Raw genomic sequence first — 21,617 nt, 5'->3', positions numbered from 1 at the left:
TGCTCAAAGTAAAATATTCATCGGAATTGCACTCCGTATTGAAATACGAATGTAATTTTAGTTTTTTTTTGTTTTTTTTTTGTTTGCTTCTGTACACTTTGATCGGCGTTTCATTGTTGACAGTGTTGGAGTTGGGACTTGATGATTGAAAATTTTCCAGCAAGAAGCTACTATTTCACACAAGAATACATTTCATGCATTTTATTAGATTTTTACAGAAGTAGATTATTTTTGGAACGAAGTTCCTTATGGGACGATGCGGAGGGGTACCCTAACCTGGAAAAAACGTCCGTAACGTAAGATTTTTATTAGTAATGCGCACAGTGTACGACTTAACTTTGTAATAACGTACAAAAAATAACATATTTTTTTATCATTCATTGACCACGATCTCGGAGCGTTCGTTTGCGCAATATACTAACTCTTATGCAAACAACCGTGAATGAAGTGTTACCGAATAACCGTGGGTTGTTACGAAACCTCCAGTTTTATTTTCTTTATACCTCGAATAGAACTTAAAATTAATATTTTTAAAATAAGAACTTCGTTCCTATCCGGTGTCCCACGACACCACACATCTTTTTTTTTCATAAAATGCGTACATGAGTTTCGAGAATCGATTAGTAGGGAAACGTAGTATTTCTGATTTTTGTAATTTGTTTATAGATCGCCACGGAAGGTCTGGCTCTTTGGATGAAGCAGCTGAAGACAGCAGCAACGGAGGCAGCACGCCCAAGAAGAAAACTGTTATTGAAGAACAATGGGAAAGATCGGGAGGCTTCGAACTTACCTCAGTCGAGCAGGAAACATACGAAAAGTACTTCTACGGCACAGAACATTGGAACTATTTTACTAATGACGAGGATCTCGGACCCGTCATACTTTCTATTAAACAGGAGACACTCAACTCTAGAGATCAGTTCAGGTAAGACTTAAATCTAATTTTTATTTATTTATTGCATAGATGGGTGAGCGAGCTCACAGACCACTTGGTGTTAAGTGGTTACCAGAGCCCATACACATCTACTACGTAAATGCCGCCACCCACCTTGAGATATGAGTTCTAAGGTCTCAGTATAGTTATAACGGCTGCCCCACCCTTCAAACCGAAACGCATTACTACTTTGTGGCAGAAATAGGCAGGACGGTGGTAGCTACCCATGCCGACTCACAAGAGGTCCTAACCACCAGTAATTACGCAAATTATAATTTTACGGGTTTGATTTTTATTACACGCCTCACCCTTCAAATTTGAACATTATTATTGTTCGATTGTCAAAAACACTTCTATAATCCCAGATTTCGCCAAGGCTACACCTTAGAAAAATATTTAAGACAAACAATATTAATCTATTCTCAATTTGACCACAGAATTTAACAATGAACAAAAGAGTATATACATATGCGCGTCTGTGTCAAATAGATGGTAATGTGTGTAATGTTTTAAAGGTAAAAAGGTTTTTGCTTCACGTATTAATATATAGATGAACTCATATCGAATTTCATCATAATTAGTTTGATGTTTATCCGAAAACCAAAAAGTCAAAGAAATGTTCGTAGTTAAAATTTTAAGAAAACTAATTATCGAAGCGGCGGCTGTTTTGCGGTATATATTTAATTTCAAATTTTCCAATTACTAATCAGAATACGTCAGCAACCAACTTAATAAAATCCGTCACCTGTCTAGCCAAACAGTCAGCAATGGAATTTAATCAAGTAAAATATTGTGAAACTGACGATATTGCACCCGGGCTAGTTCAAGTAAAATATGAAATTCCGATTCGAATAACTCAACGTCCGTGCTAAGTTTATAGGGAGAGTTATTTTAATCTAGAAAAGACGTCAAAAGGCATTCTTATATCGCTTGGTGGAGCCGAAGCATTATTAATACACAAATCGAAATTTTTATTCATACTAGGAATTTGCTAGATTTAAAAATAAAACAATAAATAGAATAATCAATACAAAACTGCGAAATATATAGATTTTTTTTTCAATTTACATTAATCAGGACATCTGCTGATATTTCAGTTTTTTAAAACTCTTGCTTATTCCTCTTATATACAGAATTGATAATTTGAAGTTTTGATGAGATGCATGTGACCAGGATATGTAGTACAAAGTAGAGGAGGAAGAGGTCGACTGAAGAAGACATGGATGGAGTGTGTGAATGACGATATGAGAGAGAGAGAGGAGTGAGTGTTGAGATGACTGCTGATAGAAGAGAATGGAAGAGAAAAATTAGCTAATGGGATAAGGTGAAGAAGAAGAAGAAGAGATAACTTGAAGTTTTATAAAAAAAAAATATGTGGTGTCGTGGGACACCGGATAGGAACGAAGTTCCTTATTATAAAAATATTAATTTTAAGTTCTATTCGAGGTATAAAGAAAATAATCATTCAGGTATACGATTTTTTATTAATAATAAAAAACTACTTAACAAAGTTATCAACTTTATTTTATTCACAATGATTTATAAAAAATATATAATAATAATATACAAAGAAACAGCTACTTATATGAATAATAATAATAATAGCCGTCATCAATTAGACACTGTATAGCCATTATACTAAGACTATACATAAATAATAAAAATCTTACGTTACGGACGTTTTTCCCGGTTAGGGTAACCCTCCGCATCGTCCGATAAGGAAGTTCGTTCCAAAAAAAAATTTTTTAATTCACTCCTCTATCAGTTAAAACGAACAAACCAGGACTGAGCTCAGATGTCAGTCGCATTACAAGCAACAAAATTAAAATTAACGACACTTTCGACGTCCGCGTTTAATTGGGACAACAGTGTTATCTCTTCGCGGGGTGCATTTTAATTAAAAACGGCAAGCCATTGTAAAACAGAATGGGCCTTTGTGAAGCGTTAGTAGGTTCTATAATTAACTGGCCAGTTACGGGCCTCTGCGACCTCGTACTGTTTACCTTCGCGACCCTATCGTAAACTAAGAATAGTATTAACATAACGTAGTAACTCCTAAAAGCGTTATTGCAAAATTTCATGTAAATTTTCATAATTTCGGTCGAGTCGGAACAGAAACATAGCATTAAACCTAATTTGTAATTTATCAAAACGAAGTATACAACATGTTCAGGTCAATTTATTTCGGATTATTTTTCTAATTCTGAAGATGCTTGGTAAAGTTAATTTTTTTTATTGTTTAGATATGTGGACAAGCTCACGGCCCACCTGGTGTTAAGTGGTTACTGGAGCCCATAGACATCTACAACGAAAATGCGCCACACACCTTGAGATATTAGTTCTAAGGCTAAGGTCTCAGCATAGTTACAACGGCTGCCCCACCCTTCAAACCGAAACGCATTACTGCTTCACGGCAGAAATAGGCGGAGTGATGGTACCTACCCGTGCGGACTCACAAGAGGTCCTAACACCAGTAATCTATTGATATATTGATTTGAGGAAATAAGCAGCCTAAAAACATTCATTATTACCTACAACTCGATTCATCCCTGTCCTCCCTCCATGTTTGAAATTAATAAGTAACATGATTTTTGGGATTTACTCATTTCATTTAAATCTTGATGGGCAGTAATATCGACCGTTCACAAAAAAGCTTTTTGCTTTTATTTAAATAGAATCTTCACTTTACTTCGACATCATCACGTAAGACTAATTATCAAACTGTATTGTACTGAACTGTTACACTCCACCTAGTGATTATTTTAGTAAATATGTACTTAAAATTCATATTTTACTACAAACTGAGTTAGTGCAGCAAAATTTAACACGAAATGAATACATTACCCATTATATTAATCAAATATATAATTGAATATGCAATTTCGAAAAGGGCACATCTCTGAAAATGTAAAATGTTCAGGAAATGAAAAAAAACTGATTATTTTCTAAAGCAGTGTAAAATTTAAAATATAAACTTTTGAGATAGATTTTAGTGTTAATCAGCAATTGAAAATTACTGGAATTATTATAAAATGGGTGTAGGTAAACCTCAAAACTACATGTAGGTATATGAAAAAACGTATTTGACAAAATATGCGACATGTGCCCTTTTCGAAATTGCATATGCAATTGATATAGGGTTTTTTTTTTTAATTTTTTTTTTTTTTATTGGTCAGGAGGATATCGCCGGACTTCCCGCCCTACACTGGGGACGGAGAGCGGAGCATGTCGGAGTCGAACCGACTAAAACCTCCTGTCGCTCAACAACCAACGTCCAAACCTCACATGAGACAGAACTCATGAAAAGGCAAAGGGGGGAAAGTGAAGTGTTTAGTGCGGAGCACATCTCTCCCATCACCCTCCCCCTCGGGACGCCGGACTGGCGGTCGTCGGCGCCACGACCACCAGCCCTCTCGGTCGGCAGGCTATCCGGAGCCCGCCTAGATGGCGCCGGTTAGAGTGAGCTATCCTACGGAATACCCCGCTGGGTCAGAACCAGCGTGGGTCGAGGATAGCCGGCCTTCCATCACCCGGATGCTCTTGCGTAAAACGCGTGCAGAGCAGCTTGCACGACGTCTTCTTAGGTCCCTCTCGCCGGTCCCCAGACCGACATATGAGGGGGACCCGAAACACTTAGAGGGCCAGGGCTTGGGCGAGATCCGCCTCCCTGGCCCCCACTCGACGGTGGTGGGCTTGTGCGTCTCTAATGCGCCCCGCCGCCTCCTTCTGCGAGATGGTGCACTCGCAGAAGTCGAGCATCGCCTTCCACGACTCGTCGTCGCCGAGCATCGATGCCACAACACTCGGCAACGACAAGTCGTTTCCTATTTTTGCGACGAGGACACGGCGCCACCCCTCCCATGCGGGGCAGGCGACGAGCGTGTGCTCCGCCGCGTCCAGGTCGCAACCACAATGGTGGCACTCTGCCGTCGGCTCGGCTCTGATCCGGTGCAGGAACTCACCGAAGCAACCATGCCCAGTGAGAACCTGCGTGAGCCGGAAAGTGAGGCGTCCTCTGTCACGATTCACCCAATCCACAAGGACTGGGCGAATCGCCTCGACGGTCCTACGACCAGCCGAAGGATCGGCCAGCCGCCTGGACCATGATTCCAGCACGGATCGCCGAGATTGGGCCCTCCGCGCTCTGACCACACTGGGGCTGGGACGCGCCACGCCCCGGGCACGAAGGTCAGCCCGCCACTGATAGTCAGCGGCGAGCGCCTCCGCTTCCAGAACCCAAGGCGGCGTCCCAGCCAGTACACACGCCGCCTCGAAGGAGATGGTGCGATAACCACGAATGACCCTGACCGCGATGGTGCGTTGCGGCTGTTGCAGCAGCCTCGCCACCCCCACGGCCAGGGACTGGCCCCACACGGGCGCCCCGTATAGGGCCATTGATCGCACCACTCCTGTATAGAGACGGCGCGTCACCTGGTCAGGCCCCCCGATGTTGGGCAGAAGCCGGCTTAACGCGCCGGCCACCCCCAACAAACGAGGGACCAGGTTCTGAAAGTGAGCACGGAAGGTCCAACGACTGTCCAGAATGAGGCCGAGATACTTCAGCTGCACCCCGACCCCGATACGGACGCCTCCAACCACGATATGGGCATCGACAGGTGGCACTCTCCGGGGCCTGTAAAACCACATGGCCTCGGATTTACTGAGCGCCACGTCGAGGCCCAAGCTCCTGATTTTGCCGACGACATGCGCCACCCCAGCGGTGGCAAGACGGGCAGACTCAGCAAAACTCACTCCCCGGGCCACGACCAACGTGTCGTCTGCGTAACAGATTACGCTCAGGCCCGGGAGGAGGGCACCCCTCAGCACCCAGTCATACCCGATATTCCACAAAAGAGGGCCGAGCACCGACCCCTGTGGAACACCGCGCACGACCGGGAACCGGTGCACGATCCCACCGTGTCCGATACATGTGACCGATCTAGGGCTTAAAATATTATTTTAGTGCAATTTGTGCTAAGTATGTGTGGATGTAGAATTTATTGTATTGCGATAAATTAATTCTGCTAGCACTAAAATTAAAATAAATATTCATAACTTTGCAGTAATAATAAGAAAAAGAAACGATAATAATTCACGGCAATCCACATTATTCATATCTTTATTTAACATATTTTTGCTTCATCAAATAATAGAGAGAGTCTCTATTATTTTTTAATCTGTTTGAATGAATTTCATTTTTGGAATTATCGGAATCACAATTAATATCCCATTATAATTAAAACGACTAGTGTTTATTATTCGCCTTATAGGCTTATTACACTTGGCTGAATTCAGACGACTGAATTCAGTAGCTACTGAATACAGTTAAGTGTAATAGCATTAAGTAAGTTAATCTACTGAATTCAGTAGCAAGGATGGTTTCTGACTGACTGAATATTTTAGAAGCCTAATTAGAAACGCATTTAGAATCGTGTAATCGCATTTAGTTACTGAATGGCTTCATTCAGTCGTCCCATAGCTCTCCGTGCGTAAGGACGATTTAGTTTGTTTTTTGCTTCCGAATAAAAAGTATTAATTTCGGTCGCCTTTATTTAATGTGCCAGACATTTATAAATAGCCCCACATGTTTCAGGGATAGTTTTAGTCATCAGGGGTTGGGATATTGAAGAACTAAATTTTAAATCTTGATACGAATTTCCTGTTGCAAGAAATCTTAATGTTACAACCAATCTTTCTTTTGGACTTATACTATCGTAGGATATATGTAATAGTTATATAATAGATATATAATAGACTATCGTAGGATAGTATCCTGCTTTTGAATAAACGGTGTCACAAGGTTTAATATTAGGTCAAACGAGATCGAATCCATTTATAGATAATTTTTGAAGTCTGCTGGTTCTAAATCACTCATAATGTTCATATTTGCTAACATTCCGCACAGCAATAAATATATCTTCGCCGATATTCTTTTTTTTTTTTGATAAATTGAAACAAGAAACAAAAAAAAACAAAATGTTTGTTGTTGTCTAGACAATAATGGGGCCATCCTCTTACGCACACGATACGTCTTACTTCGTCGCGCTTAAACTGAAAATTGATTCAGTAACTGAATTTAGAACAGTATAATCAGAAGCTTCTAAATTTGCTTCTGAATTCAGTCGACTAAATTCAGCCAAATGTAATAAGCCTTTTAGTATTAATTATGCCTATGACTCGCGGAAGCCAAATAAAATACTATTTTCTGATTGTTTTTCATTTATCATTCAGAATTTCCGTAGCACCTGATAGGTCCTTGGTAATAGACAGACGCTTGATGAGAGTTAGCACTTTTGATGTCCCCATATATCATTTTATATATAAAAGACTATCTATTGAATACAGCCACCTATGAATAAAGTATACATGATTTGAATAATTTAAGAAGTATAATGCTTAACTCCTTTAAAGGTACCACCCCGCCTATTTCTGCCGTGAAGCAGTAATGCGTTTCGGTTTGAAGGGCGGGGCAGCCGTTGTAACTATACTGAGACCTTAGAAATTATATCTTAAGGTGGGTGGCGCGTTTACGTTGTAGATCTCTACGGGCTCCACTCCATGGTAACCACTTAACACCAGGTGTGCTGTGAGCTCGTCAACCAATCTAGGCAATAAAAAAAATTGCACTTAAAGAGTAAACTCCAGTCGCGTTTCGAAGTTGACACGCACTTTACTTAAGGCATTTTTCTCAGATAATAATTCTATAAATATTACTATTACTTTAAATTTATTTGATGAAAGTGGTACGAAAGTGGTGAATGTGGTTTTATAGCTAAGATAAGACAGCCTACATAATATTGAGTGGTTGCCAAGTCGAAAGATACCACGATGCGAATGTCGTTGACCAGCTTGAATCACAAGATTGAAGCCTTAATTACTTTGGAACAATGACTGTTCTCCGTTCAACGCGGAACGCGTGTGGGCTTTCAACTTGCTCAACCAGTACTTTTGATAGTAACTGTGGGACAAATACTTTTAAAGTCATGTATTAATGTAATTTTATTTGAATCTTATACATCAACCAGCTTTCCACCCGCATGGACTACACTTTATATAGCGCGCTCAGCAGTGGGAAGAATTTAGTCTATATTATTTCCGAAAATTCAAACTATTTCCATATTAAATTTCTACAAAATCAATTCAGTAGTTTATTTGGGCGTGAAAACGTAAAAAAAAAACAGATTTATTTTCGTATATAATAATATTAGTGTGACTGCGAAATAAGAAACGCACAAGAGATATTCAAAAGTTCTCGTTCCAAGCAATCCTTATCTATACTAATATTATCTATACTAATATTATAAAGAGGAAAGATTTGTTTGTTTGTTTGTTTCGAATAGGCTCCGAAACTACTGGACCGATTTGAAAAATTATTTTTCCATTAGAAGCCGACATTGTCCCTGATGAACATAGGCAATTTTTTTTACAATTTTTTTTTTTTTTTGTTTCATGTGTCTTTTAATGTTTCCGAAGCGAAGCGAGGGCGGGTCGCTAGTTATATTGTAAAATGAACTTCACCAATAAAATGTGTTATTTCAAACTAAATTCAACTCGCAAATTTTGCAAAGGCAACACAACACTTCAAAAATGCGAGGAAAGCATTTTCGTGAACAAATATTTCTGTTACAACCCGCCTCTCGAACAAAGCAATTTCTACAAAGATTTATAATCGCATTCTTAACTTTGAAATATGAGGTCGGTTCCATAATTTTAAATAATATTAGGGACAGACCGAGACCTCATTATTCAGTCCGAAACCCGAGGTTTCAACCGACATTCTTCATATCTATATTTTACATATTTTTGCTTCGCCTCTCTCTAATATTCCTTAATCTGTTTTAAGTAAGTTATTAAGAAACTTTCAGAAACATAAATGTCATCGCTTTGTTTTTATTTATTCATAGTCCGGTTTTTTTTTATTGCTTGTATAGGTGGACGAGCTCACAGCCCACCACAGCGTAATTGCGCCACCCACCTTGAGACATAAGTTCTAAAAGGTTTCAAGTATTGTTACAACGGCTGCCTCACCCTTCGAACCGAAACGCATTACTGTTTCACGGCAGAAATAGCCAGGGCGGTGGTACCTACCCGTGCGGGCTCACAAGAGGTCCTGCCACTAGTAATTATGCAAATTACAATTTTGCGGGTTTGATTTTTATTACATGATGTTATTCCTTCACCGTGGAAGTCAATTGTGAACATTTGTTGAGTATATACTTCATTAGAAAAATTAGTACCCGCCTGGAATTCGGTGCATCGCTCAACACGAATGCACCGGACGTATTATCCTTTAGGCCACGACGACGACATAAGGCTATAACATGACTTCTTTAAGCGATGTGTGAAAACAGCCCTCACTAGCAGAGAGACGCCAGATGGAGACTAGAATTTCCGATGCCCGTAGACGATGGTGATCACTTCAGATCGTATGGACCGTATAGCGATAGGCCACAGCCATTACTTACAATAAGAAGTATAATTTCTATAAATATTTATTTCGGCATTTTACATTGAATAATGAAAATTTATGTTGAACATTTTCACTATGTGTTTTTTTCGTTTGTCACTAATACGACAAACATTCGGAAGACAACGTTATCATGAGTGCAATTCTCCTCCAAACCAATTTAGAAACACAAAAAATAATACAAATAATTTTACTTCCTTTATCTGCACATGCTTTCGGAATCAACACTCGATCAAAACCACACACCTACATCACAACCCTAATACATCATTCAGCCTTCATACCATGTGCAGTAAGCATTGCTTTAGTGATTAGATACGAAGAAAATGTGAGAAAACTATTGGATTATCGGAGTGACCTATTTTTACAAGTGTGTCATCAACATTGCGACTTGACTTATATCTATCTATCTATATATATAAAAATGAATCGCTGTTCGTTAGTCTCGCTAAAACTCGAGAACTGCTGGACCGATTTGGCTAATTTTGGTCTTGAATTGTTTGTGAAAGTCCAGATAAGGTTTAAAAGGTACATAAATATGAAAATTCTCGGAATTAAATAAAAATATTATAACAATTTTGTTTTCCCTTTGATGTGAACGGATTCTCCTATAATGGAGAGCACCACGTAGACCGTATATGGAATCATAATGTTGGCTTCATTTTACCGGTTTTACCCCGAATACAGTAATGTGTCGCGGTTTATAAGATAAGACTTAGGCAAGGCTTTCATTGAATTAATCCTTGGTCATCATCTCGGTAATAATGAATCTTTGACCAGTATACCACCCTGCCTATTTTTACCGTGAAGCAGTAATGCGTTTCGGTTTGAAGGGCGGGGCAGCCGTTGTAACTATACTGAGACCTTAGTACTCATACCTCAAAGTGGATGACAACATTTACGTTGTAGACATTTATGGGCTCCGGTAACCATTTCACACCAAGTGATCTGTGAGCTCGTCCACCCATTCATGCAATAAAGAAAAGAAAAAAGTTTCTGTAACAATGAGGATATTGCGTGTTTGAGGACCGTTTGGACAGGGCCTTGACAGTAGTGTACCTTGAAAGTTATGTCGTGTATGTACTTCAAAAGCTAAGCGAATTTATGAAAGGACCGCAACATAGAGCTGAAATAGAATGCCAATTATTTCAAAATAATAATATGGTCTCGATGCTCAATCCGATTCTGTTAATTCATTTCAATTAACTAACGGCGCAATTACTCCGAGGTGAATTGCGGGTCGCATAGAGGGCAAGCGTGCCGTGGGCAGAACACCAGCCAGATGGTCAGATCTAGTAAGAGAAGCACTTGGTGGTAATCTGTACCATGCAGTCCATGCCACCCATTATCGAATACAGTGGAAGAACGTCACATGTGGTCGCGATCCTCAACAGTGAGGGAACGATATAGAAGAAGAGAAAAAGGCAGCACGTGGTACGAACCAGTACCAGCGCTCACAATGTCCTTCCAATAATTACAAGTTATACTCATATTACATAATAATACGAAGCTCTGGATTAATGACGAGATAAACACGATCAGCACCCATGATCTAACATAATGGAAGAACGTCACATGTGGTCGCAATCCTCAGTAGTGAGGAAACGATATAGAAGAAGAGAAAAAAGCCGCACGTGGTACGAACCAGTACCAGCGCTCACAATGTCCTTCCAATAATTACAAGTTATACTCATATTAAATAATAATACGAAGCTCTGGATTAATGACGAGATAAACACGATCAGCACTTTGTAATTAAATTACAAGTCGTTGCGCTACAACATCCCGTTATTAATATCCAATAACGAAATTACCCGAAATTCTGTTACCCATGCGCGTAACCCTTTATCAGTGAGAGAACGTAATTATTGTGGAGCTAGAAAATGTTTCCAATTCAAAATGAAGACGGTCATATCCATCTTAGATTAAAAGTGAATATATTATTTACTATATATATATATATTATTACTGGTGGTAGGACCTCTTGTGAGTCCGCGCGGGTGGGTACCGCCACTCTGCCTATTTCTGCCGTGAAGCAGTAGTGCGTTTCGGTTTGAAGGGTGGGGCAGCCGTTGTAACTGTAACTATACTTGAGATCTTAGAACTTATATCTCAAGGCGGGTGGCGCATTTACGTTGTGAATGTCTATGGGCTCCAGTAACCACTTTACACCAGGTGGGCTGTGAGCTTGCTAAGTAAAATAGAAGCGATACTTGTAGAGCCTTGTCAAATTGACACATTCCCTTCAAATTGTACCCAGTTCAACCTCGATGTATTTTCGTTTGAATGCCTCCAAATAATATATACATCGTTCACGAATTTATATCCCGTGAAATTTGGAAACATTTCATTTTCGTCTCATATATCTTTAACAAACTCAATATTCATAGTTTATACACGTAACAAGAACAGGATATTTACCTCGTTTTAAAAGTCAAGCAATCAATTTCATTATCAATGCTATGCGGGTCGAGTGATGAAAAACTGGTAATTTTAGAAAATTTCGAAATCGTTTAATTATGATATTGAGAATGAATATACCAACAGGTCAACAAAACATGTGACTGAAGAAATTAAAAAAAAACCCTAAAAATACAGAATTCCACTGTTACACTAACACACTTCTTTATCCATCAAAATCTAACAAAGAAAAATGCGTAAGAACTAAATAGAACGGTACCTTTCCATCGAAAATAACGGTTCCAATCGATTTGTTTAGGCACGTGTTTTTTACGAAATTCTGCTTATAACAAAGCTGTATTTCCACACAAATGACGCGTTATGGCGTCAAATCAAGATATTTAGCTACACTGTTAAGTATTTCTAAAGTGTTCTCATCAGAATATAAATTCAATGCTTTATTTACAAAAAAAAGGAACAGCAGAAGACATACTTCGGTAATTTATTTTGCTATAGCCAGCTTAGATTTAATTACCATAGTAGCCGGCTACTACTACTACTACTCACTCTCCACCAGATGGGGCGTTTTCTATTGCACCATCAACAGCAATGGATAAAACAGGAAAAGCAGACTCCTCAAATTTTTTACTGGTGGTAGGACCTCTTGTGAGTCCGCGCGGGTGGGTACCACCACCCTGACTATTTCTGCCATAATGCGTTTCGGTTTGAATGGTGGGGCAGCCGTTGTAACTATACTTGAGACCTTAGAACTTATATCTCAAGGTGGGTGTCGCATTTACGTTGTTGATGACTATGGGATCCAGTAACCACTTGACACCAGGTGGGCTGTGAGCTCGGCCACTCATCTAAGCAATAAAAAATAATAAAAAACACGCTTCATTTTGTATCTGAAGTCACCTAAGCGGGGTCCGTTACGGAAATAATACAAAACCCAACAAGAGATTAAAACATCGTACAGAATCAATACACGCCGTTCAAATGTCCCTTTTTACGTAAAAACCGTTGTGGAAGAAATACCGGGGATGTTTGTCGTAAATTCCGTCGTTTTCATTATTCGACGTTACAGAAAACACACGTGCCCTTGAACATCCTGAGGATTTAATTAAAAATTCTCAACGTATTTTTAAACCGATTAAGTGTAATTTACACGTTCAGGAATCGACACAATGAAAACAATTTTTTTTTTTCTAAACAAAATTGTACCACACACTACATAATTTGATACATCACTTTTTTTTACTTTAGGTAAAACTTCGTTATATTAATTTCCATGCAATCTAAGGAAGATACAAAGTCAATGTTGTTCAATTCTAATTGCAGTCAAAATATTGTACATTTATTTGAAACTAGCTGACCCGGCAGACTTCGTAGTGCCTCAATCGATAAATAAAAGACCTAAACTATTGTATAAAATAAACTTAAAACAAACAAAAGGAATCTGTCTAACGGGGGACACATCAAAGAAAAAACAAAATTGTTTGTTCTTATAATATAATTCCGAGCATTTTCATATTTATTCACCTTTTAAGCCTTCTCTGGACTTCCACGAATAATTCAAAACCAAAATTAGCCAAATCGGTCCAGCCGTTCTCGAGTTTTAGCGAGAGACTAACGAACAGCAATTCATTTTTATATATATAGAAGATAAACAAAGCAGCAAACAACAATACGTGTTGTACATAAGATATTGACTTGAATAACCAATCGAAAACAGACAGAATCTGCTGTAACGCTCCAAGACACTCACAACATTAAGTCTATTAGCATTAAACAGAACCGCGAGGCAATACGAAACTAACTTAATGTTCATTTCTCGTTTAATTCCCACAACTCCATTATCAGAAGCGAACAGCATCAACTGAAGCAGCAATTGTTTGTTTTTCTCGTATACCCGTTGTATTGTTGATTTGAAGCCGTCAATGAATTGTTCATTAACTCAGTATTGATTGCTGTTAAAATATATTTAGCAATCGTAACTGTTTTACTGGTGGTAGGACCTCTTGTGAGTCCGCACGGGTAAGTACCACCACACCGCCTATTTCTACCGTGAATCAGTAATGCGTTTCGGTTTGAAGGGTGAGGCAGCCGTTGTAACTATACTGAGACCTTAGAACTTATATCTCAAGGTGGGTGGCGCATTTACGTCGTAGATGTCTATGGGCTCGAGTAACCACTTAAGACTAGGTGGGCTGTGAGCTCGTCCACCCATTTAAGCAATAAATTAAAAAAAACTCTTTCTCAAATATAACAAAACAACGTATTCGTGATTTAATAATTTTATTACTGCCGGCAATTTGTGAACTGTTTTATTTTTCACTCAGGATCCTGGTCCGAGCGATTAGCTACACAGTTCATGGACTAATTCCCGCATCGTGCGTCTTCGCTGACCGTTACAATCGTGAAGAAGTGGTCCGCTCTCTTGGCAAGGAAGTCAACATCAACCCACCACTCATGTTGGGACAGCTGCCTGATACTCCCGAAGAATTACTGAAACTTGATCAGGTGAGAAAAAACGCAAAAACAAAATTGCCTCTTCATTTAAATTCACTTGAGGGAAAGAAGGAAAGTTTGCTGAAAATACGAGTATAATGCATTTTTCGTCCGACAATGTTTTCCCTGAAACGCCTTTTAGCATATATGTGTCTACCAAATTAATATATGCTGTACTATATTTTCATTTTTCAAAGAAACAGTGACCTATCTATCTATATATTAATACGTGAAGCAAAAAGTTTGTACCCTTTTTACGAAAATTGCGCGGACGGAGGTGTATGAAATGTCCCACACTTATAGAGAATATAAAGAAGTGCAGAATGTAAATATTTTTTTTAAATTATGCATAAAAATACATTCAATCAATAAATAAAAACATTAGACACACTACTATGTATTTGAAACACAAACGCATGCTTTGTTTACTGTTAAACTTTTTTTATTACTTATAGTCTGTGGTCAAATTGAGAATAGATTAAATATTGTTTGTTTTTATTAATATTTCTAAAGTGTAGTCTTGACAAAGTCTGTGGTTATAGAAGTATATTAGTATTTGACAATAGAATTATAATAGTGTAAAAACTTATAATTTCAATTAACTAAAGTCGAATTTCGACTACTGCGGGACCACTAGTTCTATCAAATAATCCTGATTTTTTTTTCTATTTTGGTAAAACCTTCCAAGTAAAACCTTATAATATAAACATGGCCCAAGGCTTAATTTAAAAGCCTTTCAAGCGCTTTATAATGCATGTACAATCCTAAGGGCATTCGCGCGTATCGACATTTTGTATCGAAGTCTTAAAATCAAAAACGAAGAATATCGGCTACAAAGTCTCATCTCATTTAGCATTCAGCCGGGAGAGAGCTCCGAAGAAGTAAATTAGCAGTAAAACCTTTTCTCGTCGCACCGATTGTTTTTTCAGTTCCCAATTACGTGTAAGCGTTGCCTTCACTTACTCGTCTGAAACATTGATGAGGCCGTTAGTCGTGGGCAGGTGCTCCCTTACGCCCCACAGGGAACAGAGTTTTTCAATCACGATTTTTTTTTTCATTCATTATAACCAGCATGACCTGAATTTTAAAAATACAGTGCAAACGCAGTATTATATCGCAGAAGTGCCACCAAAAACGATAATGGCAAATAAAAGTTTTCCGTAAGATAAATTGAAGTATAGAAGATTCAAAGAATAAAGCACTAGCCTACTGAGTTTCTTGCCGGATCTTCTCTGTGGGTCGCGTTTCCGATCTGGTGGTAGATTCTGCGAGGCACGGCTCTTGCCAGGGTTCGTGTTAGCAACGTCGTCAGGTTTGAGCGCCGTGAGCTCACCTACTAGTTAAGGTTACGCTGATATAGCCTCTCAAGGCAAGGTAGGCAAGCTTAGGTTTTTTTTTATTTATTGCTTAGATGACGAACTCACAGCCCACCTGGTGTTAAGTAGTTACTGGAGCCCATAGACATCCACAACGTAAATGCGCCACCCACCTTGAGATATAAGTTCTCAGGTCTCAAGTATAGTTACCACGGCTGCCCCACCCTTCAAACCGAAACGCATTACTGCTTCACGGCAGAAATAGGCAGGGTGGTGGTACCCACCCGCGCGGACTCACAAGAGGTCCTACCACCAGTAATTACGCAAATTATAATTTTGCGGGTTTCATTTTTATTACACGACTAGCGAGCCGCCCTCGCTTCGCTTCGGAAACATTATAACACACATGAAACAAAAAACAAAAAAAAAAAATTAAAAAAAGTAGCCTATGTTCATCAGGGACAATGTCGGCTTCTAATGGAAAAACAATTTTTCAAATCGGTCCAGTAGTTTCGGAGCCTATTCGAAACAAACAAACAAACAAATCTTTCCTCTTTATAATATTACGAGCGACCCGCCCTCGCTTCGCTTCGGAAACATTAAAACACAAATGAAACCAAAAAAAAAAATAAAAAAAATTAAAAAAAAGTAGCCTATGTTCATCAGGGACAATGTCGGCTTCTAATGGAAAAAGAATTTTTCCAATCGGTCCAGTAGTTTCGGAGCCTATTCGAAACAAACAAACAAACAAATCTTTCCTCTTTATAATATTAGTATAGATTATAGTATAGATGTTATTCCTTCACCGTGGAAGTCAATCGTGAACATTTGTTGAGTACATATTTCATTAGAAAAATGGGTACCCGACTGAGATTCGAACACCGATGCATCGCTCAACACGAATGCACCGGACGTCTTCTCCGTTAGGCCACGACGACTTCATAATAGGAAAAAAAAAAGAGTAAAGCAAAGTATCCAGAGGAAGATAATATAAAACTAAGCAAGTTGAAAAACAAACGCAGAAAAAAATACAACGCAAGTTTCAAAAATTCTTTTGCCATTTAATCTAGCACTCATAAGCTTTCAAGAATGCCGTCGTTCCAAATATGTCCATCGAATTTAAACATTAAATATCTAATTTTATTCGACGCATTTCGAAATGGTGCATCGCTGTTTCAAATCTTCCAGTGCGAATAACCGAAAACACGGTCAAATCCTGAGTCACGGCAAGTCTCCACGACGCCACCCCTTCGCTTACGACTAATCACGGTAATGGACTAATGACAAGTTAGATGGCAAACTACTCCGAAGCGCAACTCGTGTGTAAACTCGACTCTCACGTGAAATCTTGTGCTGTCATTTTAATGACAGAGATAAAATAATTATGGAATACGTAATCAAATTCTCAGCGTTAATTCAATAACTTTGCTGCTTCGATTAATTAATTGAGTCACGCACTTGTTAGTGTAAGCGTTAAAGTAAAATAGAAAAAAAGATGTGTGGTGTCGTGGGACACCGGATAGGAAAAAGTTCCTTATTATAAAAATATTAATTTTAAGTTCTATTCGAGGTATAAAAAAAATTAAACTGGATGTTTCGCAACAACCCACGATTATTCGGTAACGTGCGAACTTATTGTGGTACACTTCATTCACGGTTGTTTGCATAAGAGTTAGTGTACTGCGCAAACGAACGCTCTGAGATCGTGGTCAATGAATGATACAAAATATCTTATTTTTTGTACGTTATTACAAAATTAAGTCGTGCATTGTGTGCATTACTAATAATAATCTTACGTTACGGACGTTTTTTCCCGGTTAGGGTACTCCTCCGCATCGTCCCATAAGGAACATCGTTCATCCATTAAACGGAATTAAATTAAAGTTTTCTGAAAGTGAACTTGGAATTGTTTATTCCAAATTAATAAAGGTATAAACAGGTTCATGACTAGAAACCACGCAAAAATTTTAAATGCATTTAGGTTAGACGGGTATATAAAATGTAAGTCTAAAACAAATCCCACAAAAAGTAAAACAGAAAGCGAGTCTGCGAGTCAGACGCGAACAATTCAGCTTGCCGCGTTGAAGGAGAGTCGGTTCGATCCAGTGGGCTGCCAATTTTCATTAGGTACTGTCAGAGGTACGCTTACAAGTCGGAACTTTGTTGAACGGGCACGTCCCACGCCATCCTTTGCATTTCGAATTCACTAAAACGTCGGATTTCATGAATATAACAGCGCGGACTCACATATGCGAATTAATCCGTGGAAATGGAATGGAAGTAGAAATTGTATCATCGTTAAGACCGCACAAATGAAGTACGTATTAAATAAAATATTAAAACATTCAGCAGCATAATCTTTTTTATGAAAAAAATGGGCTTGCAGATTTCACATCAACCTTTCGGATGCGTCTTGAAAATAGTGGATTTATAATGAAAAAATGTTTTTGAATTTGATGAATTCAATCACGCACTTACGTTCTTCATTGATGTACACGTTGATTGTGGTATGAATATGATTTAACATGTAATGTATTATTACATTTCGTGTCAACTCTTTAATTCATTTATGTAAATTTTTTTATTACTTAGATGGGTTAACGAACTCACAGTCCACCTGGTGCTAAGTGGTTCTTAAGCCCATAGAAGTTAACTTGAGACATGATTTCTAAATCACAGTTTTTTTTGCACACTGGCTGCCCTCGTCGTTGGCAGGATGGTGATACTTACCTGAGCGGACTCAAAAACATCCTACCACCAGTAAAGAACTACTAATACTTACTAGTAATTAATACAATCGAAACGCTATAAAAGCTACATAAAAAATAAACCTTTCAGACTACAAATAAATATAAGAAAAAAATATTTTTACATATAAAATCGAAAAACTTACAACTAGTAATCATAGACCGCACAAAAAAAAAAAACTTCGCAGACACATGCCAATAAAACAGACAATACGTACGCGGGATTGATCTAGGTCTCGTTTCCGATCCCCTGAGATCGATGCCCGTTCACCACGATTCCTTTTATAAATAAATATCTGTAAATGAAAGTGCTTTTAATACATTTTCCTTGTTCACCTCAAACGTCGCGCGATGGAAAATGTACCTACTCTGGTAACACGACTTGACATATACGAGTATGTTTGACAAAAAAACTCGACTATTCTCAGTACCTTCAATATTCTGCGGCCCCAATATTATTGACGACTTTGGGCAAACGGTTACGGATCCATTTTACTACACTTTAGGTGCCAACGATGTTTTTGTTTGTCTGTATATTGCCTTTATCGAATCCAGTTATATTTCGATCCATCGCGAACTATTCTTAATATATGTATTATTTTAAATAAAATACGTTTGTAAATGTATATTCAACGTAGTATTTTTGTCGTAACAAGCCTAAGCAAGTCCATTAAGTGATGAGCAACTAACGTAGCCGATAGATATATCAACGTGTATAACGACGGCCATCTTGAGAAATGAGGTTAAATCAATTGATTTGAAATAAAACGATTGCCTTTTTAAATGGAATGCTTGAGATGCATTGCGGTAGAAATAAGCAAGGTTGTGTTATAGACCCATACGAGTTCACAACACCACCTTTTTTTTCGAGCATGGCTCGAACCTCATACCAGGTGTTCGCGCCTATTGGGGTATTGAGACTTGACGATCTGCAGGTGTTCCCCTCCCACCCCCCGTTCGATCTCCACCCGCGGACAAAACCTAGGCAGAGTTGGGGGGTTCACGCAGTCAACCCGAGGGCGCCTGATCAACGTGTCTTCGAGGCGATCGTCGACAACTAATGCCGGTTTCCGCGATACGGCGACCTGTTAGACCGTCCGGTTGGTGCCGCTTTTATTGCGAGATACCTCACTGGATCAGAACCAGTCACAACCCGACCTTTTCAGGAAGAGTTACAGATCGGGTTATGTCGTTATAACTGTGGTAAATCTGGTTACGGATACCCGGTCCAGGGAGGGTACTGTAGATCGTCGATCGATGTTTGAAGTCGTCGTGGCCTAAGGGGTAAGACGTCTGGTGCATTCGTGAGCGATGCAACGGTATTCGAATCCCAGGCGGGTACCAATTTTTCTGATGATTTACGTACTCAACAAATGTTCACGATTGACTTCCACGATGAAGGAATAACATCGTGTAATAAAAAATGAAACCCGCAAAATTATAATTTGCGTAATTACTGGTGGTAGGACCTCTTGTGAGTCCGCGCGGGTGAGTACCACCGCCCTGCCTGTTTCTGCCGTGAAGCAGTAATGCGTTTCGGTTTGAAAGGTGGGGCAGCCGTTGTAACTATACTGAGACCTTAGAACTTATATCTCAAGGTTTGTGGCGCATTTGCGTTGTAGACGTCTATGGGCTCCAGTAATCACTTAACACCAGGTGGGCTGTGAGCTCGTCCACCCATCTAAGCATTAAAAAATATATAAAAAATAAAAGATCTGGTTACGTCGGACTCCGTCGCTTCCACAGAAAGTAACAGACCGAGGTCCTCTTCTCCTTCCAACTCCTCTTAGGCGGCTACGCCTTGGGAAAGGCACGCGAGGAGCCGCGCTACGTGAATTCCGTAAGATCCGCCCCTAACCTAAACTGTAAAATTTGCAGGTTTGATTTTTATTAAGCGTTAGTGAGGATGCTAAGTAAATGCTTAAGTAAAAAAAGATATCCCATACCATACCAGGAGTGCCTGAAAACATTGTATATATACTAAAAATATACAATAATTATTAGTATAATAATAATAATTATTATTATTATTATTATTTATTTATATTTATTTAAAATATTTTAATTACGTAATATTTTTTTAAAAAGATATTAAAAATACAATTTTTTAAAAACACTATATAAAAATAAATTGCAGCTGATGGCGGTGTCTACGACACAAGCCACCAGTGGTTAGGACTCCAGAGTGAGAAACCTCCTCACAATGCGTGCAGTATCGAGGATAACTGCTTTCTGTATTAGGCCCAGCTATTAACCCAGCTGGATAACTAAAGTTTCTTAAGATGTTGATCGAAACTTTTCGCTATCAAGCCGTGTACCGACACAACTATTGGAACAATGATTATTGAATCAACATTATTATTATTATTATTATTATACTAAAAATATAAAATATTGTTACTATAACTTTTGTAACTAAACTACTATATTTAAACTTACCTACTTTACTACATTGATTTCGAGTATGTTTTCATGAAAAACATAAGCCTGCACAAGAGATGCATTATCTGGTAGTCGAGTTTGCAATCGAAACTTTTCGCTATCAAGCCGTGTACCGACACAACTATTGGAACAATGATGGTTGAATCAACATTATTATTATTATTATTATTATACTAAAAATATAAAATATTGTTACTACAACTTTTGTCACTAAACTACTATATTTAAACTTACCTACTTTACTACATTGATGTCGAGTATTTTTTCATGAAAAACACAAGCCTGCACAAGAGATGCATTATCTGGTAGTCGAGTTTGCCCTATCGCAAACTCCCCCCTTCCTTTAACAGTTAATGACGTAATAAAAGGAGAATCCCTTTTTTTATAATTGCCACTCGCAGCTGTTGTAAAAACCTTCATAAACACTCGTCCACCATTTCAAATCGTATCCTGCACAGGTGTAACTTTAGCATTTTATAGAAAAAAATAAACTTTCCCGTTTCCTTGAATTTATGATACGTTATTTTGCTTTAGGGTTGTAAGGGCACTCCCTTCCTCAAGAATTGGAACGGCAATAAAATATGTTCTACCTTTAACACAAAGAAAACAATATTAATATACAAACAGTGAGGAATACCTACTGATATAAATCAACCATTATATTAATTTTTCGATTTATTTTATTATATACTGTTTTTTTCTTTTGTCTTGTCGTCGATATTTTTTCTGTTAAAAGTTGGAAAAAACCAACTGTTTTCAATTTTATTACATTTAATCATCTATTATTATAATAAAATGAA

General features: G+C 38.4%; 1 protein-coding gene and 1 long non-coding RNA gene across 3 annotated transcripts in view; both read left to right on the top strand.

Annotated features, from left to right (window-relative positions):
• The window catches only part of LOC134200577 (uncharacterized), a 481,544-nt gene that overhangs the window by 296,820 nt on the left and 163,107 nt on the right, over positions 1–21,617 (top strand). The window lies entirely within an intron of this gene.
• The window catches only part of LOC101743267 (uncharacterized), a 117,114-nt gene that overhangs the window by 75,472 nt on the left and 20,025 nt on the right, over positions 1–21,617 (top strand). Inside the window, exons 6-7 of the mRNA XM_062673703.1 lie at positions 667–925; positions 14,144–14,324. Coding sequence (XP_062529687.1) covers positions 667–925; positions 14,144–14,324 — 440 coding nt within the window. The remainder of the gene's footprint in view (positions 1–666; positions 926–14,143; positions 14,325–21,617) is intronic.

The sequence above is a fragment of the Bombyx mori genome, chromosome 18 (assembly GCF_030269925.1).
Source record: "Bombyx mori chromosome 18, ASM3026992v2".
NCBI lineage: Eukaryota > Metazoa > Arthropoda > Insecta > Lepidoptera > Bombycidae > Bombyx > Bombyx mori.
The sequence above is the reverse complement of the archived record's forward strand: the minus strand, read 5'-3'. Positions and strand labels throughout refer to the sequence as shown.